Source organism: Cynocephalus volans, chromosome 5 (genome assembly GCF_027409185.1).
Source record: "Cynocephalus volans isolate mCynVol1 chromosome 5, mCynVol1.pri, whole genome shotgun sequence".
NCBI classification, from domain to species: domain Eukaryota; kingdom Metazoa; phylum Chordata; class Mammalia; order Dermoptera; family Cynocephalidae; genus Cynocephalus; species Cynocephalus volans.
Genome location: NC_084464.1, coordinates 30,214,962 through 30,232,060, shown reverse-complemented (window position 1 = coordinate 30,232,060; position 17,099 = coordinate 30,214,962). Strand labels below are relative to the sequence as shown.

General features: G+C 41.3%; 1 protein-coding gene across 12 annotated transcripts in view; it reads left to right on the top strand.

The window, feature by feature from the left end:
- The window catches only part of KIF13A (kinesin family member 13A), a 193,748-nt gene extending 190,137 nt beyond the window's left edge, over positions 1 to 3,611 (top strand). For all 12 annotated transcript variants that reach the window (XM_063098418.1, XM_063098417.1, XM_063098416.1 and 9 more), the window contains one exon: positions 2,044 to 3,611. In XM_063098418.1, the coding sequence (XP_062954488.1) occupies positions 2,044 to 2,064 (21 nt within the window). In that variant the 3' untranslated portion in view covers positions 2,065 to 3,611. The remainder of the gene's footprint in view (positions 1 to 2,043) is intronic.
- Positions 3,612 to 17,099: the final 13,488 nt, after the last annotated feature.

The following is a 17,099-nucleotide window of genomic DNA, read 5'->3' as shown; positions in this document are numbered from 1 at the left end:
ACCTTGCAATATAGAGGACCAGTGGATTTTTCACCTGGCATGTGGGTGGCATTGAATTAAGTGTTCGTTCGGATGGATAAGGATCAGTCAATCTCACATTCATTCTTGGAGATGTTTAGTTACCGGCTATACCAAAGTGTTCTGGCAGCATCTACCACATTTCATTAAATCTGTGATTCCTTTGATTATTAGATACTCCATTATTTTATGTATCATTAAGAAACAAAAAATACTGCCAATTAAACTATACCATATCAGCAATTGTAAGACATGCCCCAATTTCAGAGATGTTAAAATGTTGGGGGTAGGGGGTAGGAGGGAGAGGCATATATATCATAAAATTGGTAAAATACAGTAATTTGGTGCCCATAGGTAAAAAGTGCTTTGGTGAGGTATAGGCAAACTCCCTAATTGGAGTTTGGGCTTTGAAAGTTACTCAGGTTGGTTTATAATATTTTTTAATTTTCATATTGGAACAAAATAGGTTTTTGCTAATATTCCTAAGGAAAATAGTGAATTATATAAATAGGAGATTATCCACTTCTGAGCATTCTGCTCCTAAGTACCACCATTTCTTCCTGTTCGCATTCACTTTTTCGGTCCCACACCTGTGTAAGAGGTATTTGAGAGCCATGGCCTAGCAAAACAGAGTGGACAGAACTAGAAAGAGGCTTTGCAAAGGATACGCTAATTTTGGTGCCACTTCACTTCATCCCTTTGTTCTGCTGAGGAATTTATTCCAGTGTGGTGCTCCCCCCAACCCTTTTCCCCTTCTGCCCATACTAGCCCTTAAAATTTCAGCACGTGGGTTGGCTGGTTACCTCAGTTGGTTAGAGCATGGTGCTGATAACACCAGGGTTCAATCCCTGTATCATTCCAGCCATCAAAAAAAAAAGCTAGCATATGGTCATTTATACAGCATTAAAAAATAAACTACAAAACCTAAACAATGGTCTCTTACAGTAAGAAAACAACTTCTTCCTCCAAAATAAGAATAATAATAGTTATTCATCACTGATCTTGCAAGCAAAACGTGCATTTGTTTAAAAGTCTTCAACTTCCTCTACCCTGATTTGGAAGCAGAATCTGCAGAGCTGGCCTGAATCTGCTTTTCAGTGGTCATGCTTCCAGAAGGCCAAGGTCACGGCCTCTTTAATTCTTCACCGTAAGAATTAGGTTTGAGAAGCAAACCTAAATTTGCAACAGACTCACTGAGGGGTGGTGGGGAAGGTGCCTCTTAAAAATTCAAATTCCCAGGAACTCACTGCCTTCCACCCTAAGATTTTACTTCATAAGCGGTGAGGGGTAGCAGGGAAATAAGGTTTTCACAAACTCCCACCAGTAAATTAATTCGAGGTAGGGCGTCTGAGGGTTTTGCTGTGAGACGTGTGACCTGTAAGAGGGAAGAGGGATAACAACTCCCTCTCTTATTTCATTGCTTAGATTATTTAGAACACAACAAACAAGAGTTCAGATTTTGGAAGGTTCTAGAATAGTATGCCCCTGCCAGAGCTTTTGGTTTAAAAGTGGAATTTACAAAAATATTTGTTTTATCAATGTGATGGGATTGTGGAGTTGTGTTTTTTTTGGGGGGGGGGGAGGGTTGGTTTTTTTTTTTAATATTTGGTGGCTGGCCGGTATGGGAAACTGAATCCTTGACCTTGGTGTTATAAGGCTGCACTCTAACCAGCTGAGCTAACTGGCCAGCCTCAGAGTGTGGAGATTTTAAGTACTAAAGTTTGACTTTTGTTCTAATCCTGAAATGAATTAGCATGGGTCCAGATATAATTCTTTTTTTTTTTTTTTAACTTTAACTTTGGGTGTTGCTGTCATGACTTTTCATAGAAACTTCACCTCATGGCTAGGTTTCTTCCCTGTATAGTGTGAATACCAGCACTGGATTCCATAATAAACCTGACCCTGTAGTTCCCTTTAGAAAAAGCCCCTTTTTGGGGTGGATGTGGACCAGACCGAGGGTGGGCACTTGGGTGGGATGAAGAGGTGGGCATGAGAAGCTTGAACTCACCAGCCTCTGCATTCTAGGGAGGCACAACCACATGGTGAAAGGCAGCAAGTGCTTCCTCTGCAGGCCACGGCTCAGCATCTTTGTGAACAAAGGTTTGCCTGGTCACCTTGGGAAGGCACCAGCCCCTTCTTTAAAACATGCTGCGGCCCAGCCTGACCTCAGACCAGCACAGAGAAGCCATGCACTTCCTGGGCCACCTCCTTTCTCCTCCCCAGCAGGAGAAGCTGCACTTTGTTACTCGGGTGAATCAGCAGACTCTGCTTTTTGCAGAAAGCAAGAGAACTGAAAATCCTGGATTAACTAAGTGACAGTATTTTTGTTTGCACTTACTACCCACTCCCACTGTTTGGAAACCTCTACAGATTCAAATAAACTCTAATCTTGTATAGTTTTAATCAGTTCTTACTGTGGAATCTGGAGTCAATAATTTGTTTTTTATAAATAATATATATTATGTATATGAAATGTATATCTATAGTATGTCTATTTGGAGACAGACAAGACTGCACACTAAAATGCAGATAAAGATGATTTGTAGAAAATCATAAGGTACTGGACTTTGTTATGAAGCAACTTGGGCGATTTCTTATACATGAGCAGATGAAAAATATTTTATTGCCTAAGAATGAGCTTACAAACCCCGCCTTGCAGAAAAGGTTATAGAATAATGTTCTTTATAACCAAAGAACCTACATAAGACTGAACGTTTTTGCTGTCCGCTCTTGTATTGTGTGAACATTTGTTTGACTGCAAATTTGGTGCCATACTTCCCTTGGCTACCAAGCCATGTGCTACTGTTCTCTGTCCTCTGTTTCATAAGCACACTGAGAAATCTCACAGCTACATTCTTCGGTCTTCCACCTGGCCTGCCACCTGCTGATTTAACCTTGTATTATAACCCTGGACAATGATGGGGCCCTGACTCCAGCATTTCCTAAACCTTTGATCAGCCCAGCCAGGCAGGTGGAATGCAGAGAGCAGTATTACTGTAAGAAAATACAGGGATGAACGATGAGTTGGGGAGGGCTTGTTGATTTGGGGATTTTTCTGGTGTGTGTGTGTGGTTTTGTTTCAGATTGGTAGGTTTCATTGTGGTGTGGTTTTGCTGTTGTTACTTTGCTTGATTCTGGAAAATGCTAAAGAGATGGACTAAGCTATAAAGTTCACCGTTTTACACTTTACTATCTTTACAGGAGATGATTAAATGCAGATAACACTGCTTTTGTGTCTTCATTTGTAAAATTCTCCTATAAACAGAGACATTGAGGAATTATGTGTGTGGAAATTTTTACAAAAGTACTTTCTGTCCCTATTTGGTAGATGCCTGTACCATTGGTTTGAATGTAAAGCTATAAATGTGTTGTGAGAGATAGAGCAAGAGAGCGTGTACAGCCTGCTGTTCCTTGTTTAAGTTCTCAGCATCGGTAAATGAGTAAGAATGTTTAATGAAAAGCTGCTGTTCATGATTTTTATGTATAGTGAGCTGATTGTAGTATTTTACTATTGTCTGTTTAAAAAAGAAAAACTGTAATTTATATCGCCTTTCAACTTTATTGTATTTAATGGGTACAGATTTGTGTGTGTTTGTGTGTTTTAGAATACAAACTGTCTAATTCCAATTTTAAAACATCAGTTGTTTGTCTTTAATAACCTTGCCATTAGTTTCAGCTCTAATTTACCATATTTGTGTGTATGCATGTCCCTGTAGTGTTAAACATATCAGCTAACATTTATTGAGGATTTATGGTGTACTAGATGCTTTTCTAAATGTTTTATATTTATTATATCATTTAATCCTCACAGCAACAGATGCCACAGGTACTACTGTTACTGTTTGACAAATGGAAAACTGAGGCAGAGAGGTTAGAGAGTGGTGACAAAGCCAGGATCTGGCCCATGCTTCCATCAGTCCCTCTTCTCTGTGTTCTCCCTGGTGACATGCCATGAAGGGAGGATTGGGCACCTTCAGAAAGCAGAAAGGTGTGGTGTCACAAGTTCCAGACTGACCAACATTCCTTGGGAGGTATCTGGAGCAGGTAGGATGTAGTGTGTTATCCATGTTCACAATGCTTAAACAAATCTTTACAGCAGGTAGCAGTACCCTGCCACCTGTGAAATAATGGCTAAAGATAGCTTACTGTGAAAGTTTTATCTAAAAACGATATTACAGAATCTTTTCAGAAAAAATCCCAGCTGTTCACAATATCCTTTCTGAAGTTACCAAGAATTAGATCTAGCCTACTCTGGACAGAAGAGTGCCTTATGTAGACTTCTAGTAGAAAGTAGAGAGAGGACCAAAAAAAAAAAATTATTTGAATTTTACAGAATGGGGTCAGGGAAAAGAAAGCAACTATTTAATAAGTAAACAAAGACAACTAAAAATACAGTTCAAGACAAAATGAATAAATTGTCATTCCCCTTAGTATGAGGTCAATGGTATTCAGGTCACTGACATTGTCACTGGCCATTGTGACTGAGAGAACCAGCTGGTTTTAGGACATATTTTAATGGACAGTTAAATATAGGCATGTGTTAAACAGTTAATTTCCATAATACAACATTACCAGTGTCATCACATTTGTTTACAGTTATTTGGACACATTTTATCAAAAGAAAAATATAGCCTTATTTTTCTATGGCACCAGCTTATGGGAATAATTGTTTATAAAAATATCTTTAGGAAGGAAAAAAAAACTTTAAAAATGTTTTAAAAATACATTTAGGGTAAGGGCAAGATCTTCTACTAAATTATAGTGCCTCAGCCAGTAATTATTTTTAAAATGACAATATTCAAGCTTTAGAACAATGTCGGAAAATAAAAAGACAACTAATTACATGATTAAGCTTTAGGGCTAGCTGGTTAGCTACACTGTTTAAAGCACAGTGTGATAGCACCAAGGTCAAGGGTTTAGATCCCTAGACTAGCCAGCTGCCAAAAAAAAGGAAAAAGCTTTATTTAAAAATAAAGCTTTCTGGTCGTGTAATTAAAAGGTCTTGAAAGAAGACGTAATTGAATAACAGTAGTGCTTGCTCTCTTCTTTTCCAGACCAAGAGCCGAAAAGAGGTATACAGTCTTGTAGAAAGTTTTTTTTTTTTTTTTTTTTTTTTTTAAAAGATGACCGGTAAGGGGATCTTAACCCTTGACTTGGTGTTGTCAGCACCACGCTCAGCCAGTGAGCGAACCGGCCATCCGTATATGGGATCCGAACCCGGGGCCTTGGTGTTATCAACACCGCACTCTACCGAGTGAGCCACGGGCCGGCCCCTTGTAGAAAGTTTTTTGTATTCAGCCTTGAACTTACTACACTAACACTAGCATATGTTTTTCAAAAATGTTCAGCCCACCTCCCCCCCGCAAAAAAAAAAAAAAACTAATCTGTTATATAGTATAGCAGTTTGTTTCCAGGTTCTCCTATCCTAGAAGAAAGGCAGTCGACTGTCATGCCAGCAGCTTCCACTACACCTCCTGGGAATTACTGCAGTCTCTTGCTGGTGATGGAAACAAATACAGAAGACTCCATGGGCAGGCCAGAAGGCAAGATTTGCCCTTTAATACATTATGAACCAGAGCTGAGTAGTGAAAGCAAAATCCCAAAGTCTAAATTTAACCTGCTTGTCATTTGTTTCTGATCCCTCAAGGGGAGGTCGGGGGAGGAGAGAGTTGTAGATTTGAGCGACATTTAATGGTCCTTGTTTCCTAGATACAGAATGTAAGTTGAAATCAAACTCCTGAGTCTTTATCTTTCAGATGTTCTGGGACACACAGCCGAGTCTGTGTATTCCTGATAAAACATTATTTTTCTCCTCTGGGAGGCTCCCTGGGTGCCTGTATCCTTGCATGCCATTCTCACACTTAGAAAACTGCAGCTCAAGAAGATGCTTTGGGTGCCTCAATTGCTGTAATCTGAGCCCAGCTGGCAACAACCACCGTCTTGGAGCTTGCTGTAGGTTTTCTCAGTGCCTAACTTTCCCTGGGAAAGGAACTTTTTGAATCCTTAAGGGACCCTATTCATGAGGACTTGAGAAGCTGATTAATAGAACAATGAGTGTTTTACAAAGAAACAGGTAAGTTTTGAAATTAGAGAAAAAAGAAAAAGTTGACTTGGAGAAAAAAAAGTCCAGTTTGGTTATAGTGTAGTACAAACCCATTTTACCCTTTCACAATACATAAAACACGTTTAACTATTTAGTTCTTAAAACAGGAAAACTTTGGTATTTATATTAACTTTAAGTAGTTATTTTGGGCCTTCAGCTCCTAAATATCTGCCTGAGTCAAACCATGGGATGTTCTTAGGGGTTTTTTTTTGTTATTGTTCATCTTTTCCTAGGCCAGCAGGAGGTTTTGGGAATATCACAGAGAGTAGATCTATTTTCCTAAAATTTTTAGTCAAAGAAACACACATCTGAGCCAAAGCCACACCTTTGTGTGACTAATTAGTCACCCTTGTTGAATCAGCATAATCTTACCTAGTGTGTAGTCAGCCACAAATGAACCAGTACTAGTTACAAACATGAGCTAAATACTTAGCTATAGCAACTGCCAGAAAGCAATTCACCAAGAATGAAGATATAAGCTCTAACCTCAGTGCCCCTTGCATTCAGGGCTGTCTTGATGAAGACATGAAAATGCCAATTTACCCACATTTTTTTCTAATCCTTTTATGTACAGTGGTATATATTAGTGAGAAAGGAAGTGTACTAATCTACTGATGCATAATAAATTACCTTTACTCTCAGTGGCTTAAAACAACAATAAACATTTATTGTTTCACAGTTTCTCAGGTTCTGGAATTCAGGCATGAGTAATTCTGAGTAGTTCTGGCTCCAATCTCTCATGAGGTTATAGTCAAGATGTCAGCAAGAGGATCGGCCCATGGCTCACTTGGGAGAGTGGTGCTGATAACACCAAGGCCTTGGGTTCAGATTACTATATGGGGATGGCTGGTTAGCTCACGTGGGAGAGCGTGGTGCTGACAACACCAAGGCAAGGGTGAAGGTCCCCTTACCAGTCATCTTTAAGAAAAAAAAAAAAATGTCAGCACAGCAAGAGCTGAGCTGCAGTTACCCGAAGGCTTGACTGGGACTGGGAGGATCCACTTTTAGGTGCTTCCTTGCCATGTAGACCTCTTCATACTGCGTAAGTGTCCTCACAACATGGGATTGGCTTCCCCAGAGTGAGTGGCTTAAGAGAGCAAATAGAAGCCATAATGTCTTTTATGAAATAGTCTCTGAAGTCACATTACATCACTTCCACCACATTCCGTTTATTAGAAGTGAGATACTAAGTCTGGCTCTCACTGAAGGGGAGAGGAATTAGGCTCTTCCTTTTGAGAAGAGGACTGTCAAAGGATTTGTAGACATGTTTTAAAACCACCAGAACTAGTTAGAAATTACATAGCTGAAGCCATGGGAGGAAGCAAAGCTAACTGGAATCTATTCATGACTATAGGAATCCTAATCTCAATAACTTTATAAAGAGCAGGGTCAAAAGGAAAGCCACATTCTATGGAAGACAAAAGACAATAATAAAGAAAAAAGTGAAAATATTAGGATTATCTGAATGTGTGAGTTATAGTAATCAAACTATACTAATATTCGTGTTGGAGGTAAATGAACTTAATTATGCTTCTAATTGTAGTTGTATTTTCTCATTTAATTCTCTTCCTATCTGCTTCATGAGAGGCAAAAGCATGTGGATATATCTGATAGCTTTGCTCAAAATAGGAAATTCAAACACATCTTTATTTTTTCAGGCAAGCAATATTAATGATTAGCTTTAGGATTAAGACTGGCAACAATAAAATTTTATGAATATAGGCTCTTTTTTTTGCTGAAGATATTGAAAAGGTAGGAATATTTTATTATTAAAATGTGATACACATCCAAATGTTTCTAAGCAACAGGAGCTCAAGGCTCTTGAATCTTGTCCAATGAAACTTTAAAGCAGGATAACTGGAAAAAGAAACTTAAAGGGGTTTCAAAGGTAATAGTTTAAAAAGGAAAAACAGGGCCGACCCTGTGGCTCACTCGGGAGAGTGCGGCGCTGGGAGCGCCGAGGCCGCGGGTTCGGATCCTATATATGGATGGCCGGTGCGCTCACTGGCTGAGCGCGGTGCGGACGACACCGAGCCAAGGGTTACAAATCCCTTACCGGTCACAAATAAATAAATAAATAAGGAAAAACAGGTTAACCAAAAATAAAAAATAGGCTAACAAACTATCAAAAAAATGCCTACTCTGGCCAACAGGTAAAGAAGGCTTCCAGACTCATCCTTGGAAGTAAGGGGTTCAGGAGACAGACTTTGTGAGGGGGAAAAATGAGCCCTGAGGCTGAGTTTGCATTGAATATTTACCTGAAAGAGCTTGTCTATGCCCTCCATTCTACCAAAGTGAGGCTGGGACAATTTCTCTCTCAAACTATCTTAGCTTTGAAAAGGATTGCCAATGTTTTAGCCTTCACCCCAGACCAAGCAAGACATAGGGCACTGTGTCGCCTCTTATCCACTAGGAAGCATCCTCACCCCCGTCTCAACCTCTGATTCTCTCTGCCTCTTCTCTCTTCCCCTTTCCTGATTCCTCCTTTCTTCTTCCCTTCCTGTCTCACATATCATTGAGCCATACTCTCTACATTCGGCTTATAGAAAAATACTCAGACTTCCAAACTTTTCTGTAAATATGTAAAGGAAAGCTTTTGGAATTAAGTCTCACTCAACAAAGCATGGCTCTCAAGGTTACTTATTGCCTTGGTGATGTCTGAAAGCTAAGCTGTGTTCAAGACGGTACCTGCCACCCCATGAAGGAAGGCATGCCATTGACATCAAAAGTGGAGAACCACAGGGTAACATGATTTGTAGGCAGGAAAGATACATATCTTTAATATTAACAAGTATTCCCATTGCATCATTACTTGTTTATTAAGTGTAAGGAATTTCATATGCATTATACCCTGTAATCATTTAGAATACAATAACCTGTGAGATAGATGCTGTCATTAACCCCATCTTGTAGATGGGGAAATTGAGTCTTAGGTTAAGGATTTGTCAAGACCACAAATGCCAGAAAGTGTTGAAGCTGGGTTTCAAATCCAGGAAGTCTTCATCAGAATCTGTCTCAAAATCGTGTTCAGGAGAACTGCATAGTGGTTGTTACAGTTACACTTGACTCTCAATTTTGAATTTTTAATAGAAAAGGGAAAACTGCAGGCAGTGGATTTCTTCCTTTCTCCTAGGCAGCTCAGATAGTTTGCTGTCTTTATCTCCTTTATCTGGTGATCTCTCTTTAAGGAGATGAAAAGTAGCTATTGACCAAAGGTTGGGACATTCCTGATACAGATTCAGTAAAAAGATAGGTAAGATCAATGTTTACCCAAAACACAACGTGAAAAAATAAGCTTATCTTAGTTAAAAGTGTGATAAAAATATAATTTGAAAAGGGAGTATAACTCCCCACTCAGGTACAACTGTGCAGTGACTTCCTTCCAACAAGTATGGAAAGAGGGAAAATGTAACTTCATGTGGAGAAATGTGACAAACAGTACTTCATTCAGGTGATCAAGGTCAACACCAACAGTGATAAGTCATGTTGACAGTATGTATAATTGACATGAGATGAAAGTGGCACTCTTACCTCTGGGATCTTCCTCCCCCAAACCCATAACCCCAGTCTAATCCTGACAGCAAGCAAACTTAGGAGAGAGGCTCCAATAATATACCTGATCGTACTCCTCAAAACTCTCAAAGACATAAAAAATAAGAAAAGTCTGAGATACCACCACAGCCAAGAGGAGCCGAAGGAGCCATGACAAGTAGATGTAATGTGATGTCCTGGATGGCATCCTGGAACAGACATTAGGTAAAAACTAAGGACATCTAAATAGAATACAAAGTTTAGTTGTGTGTGTGTATAAAAGAACTTGAGTTAAACCTGTGGTGTTTTTTAACGGAGGGGAGGGAAATGGAGCACTTGGAGAATATTATGTAAATGTCAACAATATTGTAAAGCTGGTGCATACTCCTAGATTCCTTATAAGAATAATGCCTTAGGGCTTGCTCTCTTGCGATTTTTGCCATGTGATTCTCTACATCACCATGGGTCTCTGTACAGAGTCACCTCAAGAAGACCACTAGATGCATTCTCTGGACCTTGGACTTCCCAGCCTCCAAAACTCAGCTTCTCAAAGTCTAGGTGAGAAACTGCTACACACCACGTGGGTGTTGACAGGATCACACATCTCTAGCACTTTCTCCATCAGCCCTGTCCTAGGAGAGAGGTGGGACTCCAAAGACAAATTTGGCCTGGTGACTATGAAGACACTCCACGGTTGGCCTTACAGGAGAGTGTTTCATCCTGGAAGCCCCATTCCTGCAGTGTTAAAAGGAGCAAGAGGAGGTTAAGACTTAGACAAACAAGTTTGGTGGGACCAAGAGGATTCCACAAACTCCTCACCCTGAGAAGGGTCACCATTCCCTGATCTAACAAACCAAAGGCTGCTGAAGAACACCTTCAAACTGCACTAATCTGGGCTTGGGGTGGGGAGCAAGGAAAGTAGTATTGAAACATTCTGTGAAAAGTCTGTGTTAGAGGACATTACAAAGGAATTTTTTTTATTTAAAAAAATTTTTTTTAAGTTTATTATTTTTTTACATTCTATGATGTTGTTGCAGAGCAATTGGAGGGGAGGGGGACAGGGGAAGGGTGATGGAAATAGGATGGGAGAAGGAGGAAGGAGGAGGGGTGGGGTTGAGGCCTGTGGCCCTCCATTCCTGCAGGGGAGACCAGGGGGCTTCCAGTGGTGTCTTGGTCATTGCTGGGCTGGGTGCAGATGTCAGGGGTGTGTGGCTGAAGCCCTCACCCCCCACCCCAGCTTGGGAGCCTGGGCACTTCTTGCAGCAGCTTGGTGGTGGTCAATGGGCTGGTTGTGGGTGTCGGGGGTGTGGTCGAGGCCCTTGGCCTCCTACCACCTCAGCTCAGGAGAGCCCGGGACACTTCCTGTGGTGGCTCAGAGGTTGTTGGGCTGGTTGCAGGTGTTGGGGGGGGGGACATGGATGAGACCCCCCAACCCTCCCTCCCTGGTTTGGTAGCCCAGAGGAATTCCAGTCCTTCTAGGTTTTATAGGTGTTCTTTGGTGATGTGACACCTTTACTAGTTAATATCAAACCTTTTCTCTGTTCTGTGGTTGTTGTTTTTTTTTTCCAGTTCTGTGTTAGATTATTTGCTGTTCCCACCACTTAAACTCTGCACTGGAACTAATTTGTTGTCCTTTGCTTACTTCTAAAATGGGAGAACTTCCTGTAGGGACCAGCTCTTGAGCTCTGTGGTTGAGCTAAATTGTTGCTTTGCTGCTGATTCCTTGGAGAAGGCTTTTTGTGCAGCTCAGGTTTTAATGGTTGACTTTGCAGGTACTACCAGCTCTCATGAGATCCAGTACACCTGTGTTGTACAGAAACTCTGGTCTGGGCCTGAGTCTTTTCAGCAAACTGCAACCCCTGCAGATTTGTATTATTGACTAGTCTCCACTGAGTGGCCCTACTGTTATTGGAGGGCAGGTCAGCTGTCCTTGCTGTGCCCCAATGTTCCCCTGGTGGGCCCATCTCCCCCACCGCCTGCACTCCAAACACTTCCCATGGGATGGGCTGTATGCTGGTCCCTTGCAATGACTCACTGGCCTCTGAGTAACTCCTTTTTCTCACTCATTGTGGCTCCTCGGTCCTATGTGCGTCCATGGAAATCCTGTTTGTAGTATTGCTGGCCTGGGAACCACCAAAGTCCTCTTCTCCCCTGCTGCCTCCAAACAACTTCATCCAAAGGGCAAAGCTGTGGCTTTTGCCAGCTCTTGCTCCATAAGCTCAGCAGTTCCAGCCTGGAAGTGGCCAGGGTCCGAAATGGTTGGAGCATTTTTTTCTTCCTCTCATCATGGCTTCTCTTGCCTTAACGCACTCCGTAGGTCTCTCCTCCTCTTCCCCTGATCTCTAGCAGCCCCAGCTTGGCTGTCATTGCATTTTTGTAGTTGTAAATTGATTGATTTGTGGGAGAGAGTGATGCTGGTGACTGTCTATTCCACTATCTTGACTGGAAGCCTCCCTTATTTTTAAATGTTTATTTTGTTTTTTTCACTTTACATGTTTATGGGATACAATTTGTTGTTTCAATACATTCATATATTGTATAATGACCTGAACAGAATAGTTAGCATATCTACCATCTACACATTTATCATTTCTTTGTGGTTATATCATTAAAGGGTCACAAAAAAAAGAATACATTGTGTAATGATATAGTAATTATCTTGATTTGAGCATCACATATTGTACACAGCTATTGATATTCAATGCTGTACCCCACAGACATGTACAATCAATTATGTTTCAATTAAAAAGAAAAAGCCTGGGGTCTTCCAGGGGAAGTTCTGTGTCTGATACCATTCAGTGCCTCCATTTAATAACTTCTGAGAGCCCTGCAGGAAGTAATGGGAATAGAGTGTAGAATAATATAGGCAATGGCCCTGCCTTCACAGAATGCACAGTTTAGTGAGAGACAAAACCAGGAAAAAATAATTATATGATTATTTAACTTTAGCATTTACAAGTAGTACAAAGGAGAAATACAGGTACTATTACTGAAGAGGAGGAACCCAGTCTAGTCTGAGGGATTTCTAAGAAATTTACATTGAGCTAAGACCTGAAGTATACAGACAGTCCCTGACTTAACGATGGTTTGACTTATGATTTTTCAACTTTTAGGATGCATTTATCAGAATATAACCCTATCGTAAGTTGAGGAACATCTGTAAATAAGAGTTGGCCTCGTGAGGAGAAGAAGATTGGGCTCCAAATGGGGAGGCCAGTTTTAAGGCTCTCACAATAACCTTACTTAATAATAAGTAGAAGCTGGAGGGGGGGGAATGATACAACAATCACAATAATTCATTGGACTTACAAAAGGAGAGAATGGAACTGAGGCCACCAGATGTGGGAAAGGGGAGGAGGAGGAGGGGTTAGGGAGAAATTGGTAAAGGGTCACAAAAAATGTTTACATTGTGTAATGATAAAATAAAAATTTTTTTCTAAGTGTTGGAATATGGGGGGGATGAATACTAGTTTAAGGAGTTGGCTTAATAGCATTACCCGATATGAGGACTACAGAGGGAAAAACACCTTTGAGTGGCAAGATGACTGATGGATTGTTTTGGACAAGTGCTCAATAAATATAGGTTTCTTTTCTTTCAAGGAGATATTTCTCCCCCTATATTTTTTCAGTTCGTATGTTCTTCTCCACTTCTTCCTCATTCTTCTTTTACTATCCAATAAAAACAAACTAGGTAGAGCCTAAATGTATTTTATAATTCATTTCATCAGTGGTCAACTTCATTATCAGCTTCAAAGCTGATCTACCTGCCTCTGACCTCTTACTTTTCCCATTCTTCATAGAGCCAACACTGTTCCTCTGCTCAAAGAATATTAAATGTCCACTCTGTAGCATGTCTTTGATATGCATTATCCCATTTAATTCTTGGAACATCCTGTAAGATAAACATGATCATACCTATTTTACAGATGAACAAATGGAAAAGAGATTTGAGAAAATTGCTCAAGGTTACAAGTAGGTGAATGGCAACACCAGGCCTTAAGTCTGTTTGACTCCAAAAGTAAGCTCTTTCTATTGAACCATGCTAAGTCCAGCTAGATTTGACTCCACACCATCTTTGCAGGTCTACTTCTACTCATCCTACCCTTGCTCCAGGCTCACTGTACTATCTTTAATATCTATCCAAATTATGTGTCTGTCTCTAAAACTCATGCTATTCCTCTGAATGCTCCTCTCCCTCCTAAGCCAAGATCCTCCTCATCCGTCAAAGTCTAGATAAAAGCCAACTACTCAAAAATAGTTTTCCCTGATTCCCCTTCACCTTTCACTCTATATGCTTCTTTAGTATTTGTATTTTCTCTCAAAAGTTTTTTTCATTGTAATTGTGTTTCCATGTTTAGCTTGTCAATTAAACTCTTAGTTCCTTTACCCTTCTTCACTACACTTCCTTTGCCCCAAATTTAGTTCAAGGTTTTGCATATAAAAGGCTCTTAGGTGTATATCATATGTTGTTTTTAATTTAAAAAATGATAACTGGTGTGGGTCTCACTTACATTTTATACTACTAATTTGCTCTTTAGTTAATGTTTGTTGGGCTCCCAGTTAGCTCAGTTTGTTAGAACGTAGTGTTGATAACACCAAGGTCCAGGGTTCAATTCCTGTTATTGGGCAGCCACCCCAAAAAAATGTTCATAGAAGGGAAGGGTCCTAAAAATGCAAAATAGAATGTTTCCCACTCAATCGATTAAAGCAGAAAATCAGGATAGAAATGAGTATACACAATCCCAAATGAGGCAACATTCCAAAACAGTTATCAATCAGTTGATAGGAAATGAGATAACATTTTCTCTTGGTGGTATAAATCAGTGACATCAGAGGAGGTTGTCTGTCCAAGGGGGATATAAGACCATACACTGGGATTTGCAAAGAAAATAGAATTTCTGACTATGTTTTGCCTCAATGATTTGTTGTCCTGTATTTGTATCATAATGTGTAATTATAGTAGCTTCATAGCATACTTTAAAATTGTTAGGGCAAATCCCATCTTCACTATTTTTTTTTAATGACTTGGCAATTTTCAGATGGTCACACTGATGGAGTTTGGATGTGTTGTCCCCTCCAAAACTCATGTGGAAATTTGACCTCCAATGTGGCGGTGTTGGAAACTGATTGAGTCATGGGGGTAGATCCCTCATGAATGGATTAATGCTCTCCCTGGGGGAGGGGGGATTAATGAGTGAGTTCTCGCTCTTTTAGTTCCTGTGAGAGCTCGTTGCTTAAAAAGACCCTGGCACCTTCTCTCTCTCTCTCTTGCTTCTGCTCTCTTGCTTCCTGTCACCATGTGATCTGCTTGTACCCACTGGCTGCCTCCACTTTCTGCCATGAGTAGAAGCAACCTGAGGCCCATGCCAGATGCAGCTGTCCCAGAATCGTAAGTGAAATAAACCTCTCTTCTTTAAAAGTTAACTAGTCTCAGGTATTTCTGTTATAGCAACACAAAACGGACTAAAACAGAAAATTGGTACCAGGAGTGGGGTGTTGCTATACAGATACCTGAAAATGTGGATGTAGCTTTGGTACTGGGTAATGGGCAAATGTTGGAGGAGTTTGGAGGACTTAGAAAAAGAGAAAAAGATGAGGGAAAGTTTGGAATGCCTTAGAGACTTATGTAATGGCAAGCAGAATGCTGATAGAAATATGGACAGTAAAGGCCATGCGGATGATGAGGTCTCAGATAGAAATGAAGAACTTATTGGGAATTGGACAAAAGATAACCCTTGCTACACCATAGCAAGATAACCCTTGCTACACCATAGCAAGGAACCTGGCTGCATTGTGTTCATGCCCTTGGAGTTTGTGGAAGTTGGAACTTAGAAGCTGTGAACCAGAGTATTTGGCCAAAGAAATTTCTAAGCAGCAAAGCATTAACGATGCTGTGTGGTTGCTTCTAACAGCCTACTCTGAGTTATGGCAGCAAAGGCATGACATAAAGCCAGAATTTAAAAGGGAAGCAGGGCATAAAGGTTTGGAAAACTTGCAGCCTGACCATGCGGTAAAGAAGTGGAGAGCAGGAGAAAATTGCAAGGGTAAAGCAGATAAACTGTTTGCTAAAGACATTACCTTGGTGATGAGGCAGCCAGATGCTAAGAACCAGGACAATGGAAAAAATGCCCTAAAGGCATTTGAGAAGTCTGGAAGGGTGCCCCACCCATCACAGGCCCTGAGGCCTAGAAGGACTGAGTTATTCTTGAGGACAGACCTGGGGTGCAGCTGCCCTCGGGATCTTGCTCCCTGCATCCTAGCTGCTCTGACTGAAGCTGCCCCAAATGTGGTTCGTGCAGCAGCCCTGGAGAGTAAAGGCCCGAAACCTTGATGGTGTCCATGTTGGGTTAAGTCTGTAGGCCGGCAGGACGTGAGAGCAGTGGAGTCATGGCAGCCTCCATCCAGATTTCAGAGGATGTTTGGAAAAGCCTGGAAGCCCAGGCACAGACCCACCGCAGGGGCGGAGCCACCACAGAGGTCATCTACTAGAGCAATGCCAAGCAGAAAAGTGGGGTTGGAGCCCACACAGAGCCCCCACCAGGGAAATGTCTAGTACAGCTAATGCAGGACCCCAGAACTCCAGGACCACTGGTAACATGCAATGCAAGCCTGGAAAAGCCACAGGCACCAGTGTGGCCCACTGGGCTGTGGCTGGCAGTGCTGTGGGAACAAGGCTGCCTGATGCTTTGGGGGCCTAGATGCTCAATTGTGCCCAGGATGCAGGACTTGGAGTTAAAGAACATTATTTTAGAGCTTTAAGACATATTGTCTGCCCTGCTGGGTTTTGGACTTGTTTGGGGCCTGTTTTTCCTTTCTTCTGGCCTATTCCTCACTTTTGGAATGGGAACATGTACCCAATGTCTGTTCCACCATTGTATCTTGGCATTAGATAAAACTGGTTTTGGTTTTTGCAGGTTCACAGCTGGAAGGACTTTTGCTTTTGGTCTCAGAGGAAACTTTGGACTTTGGGCTTTTAAGTTGGTGCTGGAACAAGCTAAGACTTTTGGGACTGTTGGGATGGAATGATTGTATTTTGTATGTGAGAGGAACATGAATTTTGGGGGGCTAGGGGAGGAATGATGGAGTTTGGATGTGTTGTCCCCTCCAAAACTCATGTGGAAATTTGATCCCCAATGTGTCAGTGTTGGAAACTGATTGAGTCATGGGGGAGGATCCCTCATGAATTGATTAATGCTCTCCCTGGGGGATGGGGGAATTAATGAGTGAGTTCTTGCTCTATTAGTTCCCGTGAGAGCTCATTGCTTAAAAAGACCCTGGCACCTTCTCTCTCTCTTGCTTCCTGTTGCCATGTGATCTGCTTGTACCTGCCAGCTGCCTGCCACGTTCTGCCATGAGTAGAAGCAACCTGAGGCCCATGCCAGGTGCAGCTGTCCCAGAATTGTAAGCCAAATAAACCTCTCTTCTTTATAAGTTAACTAGTCTCAGG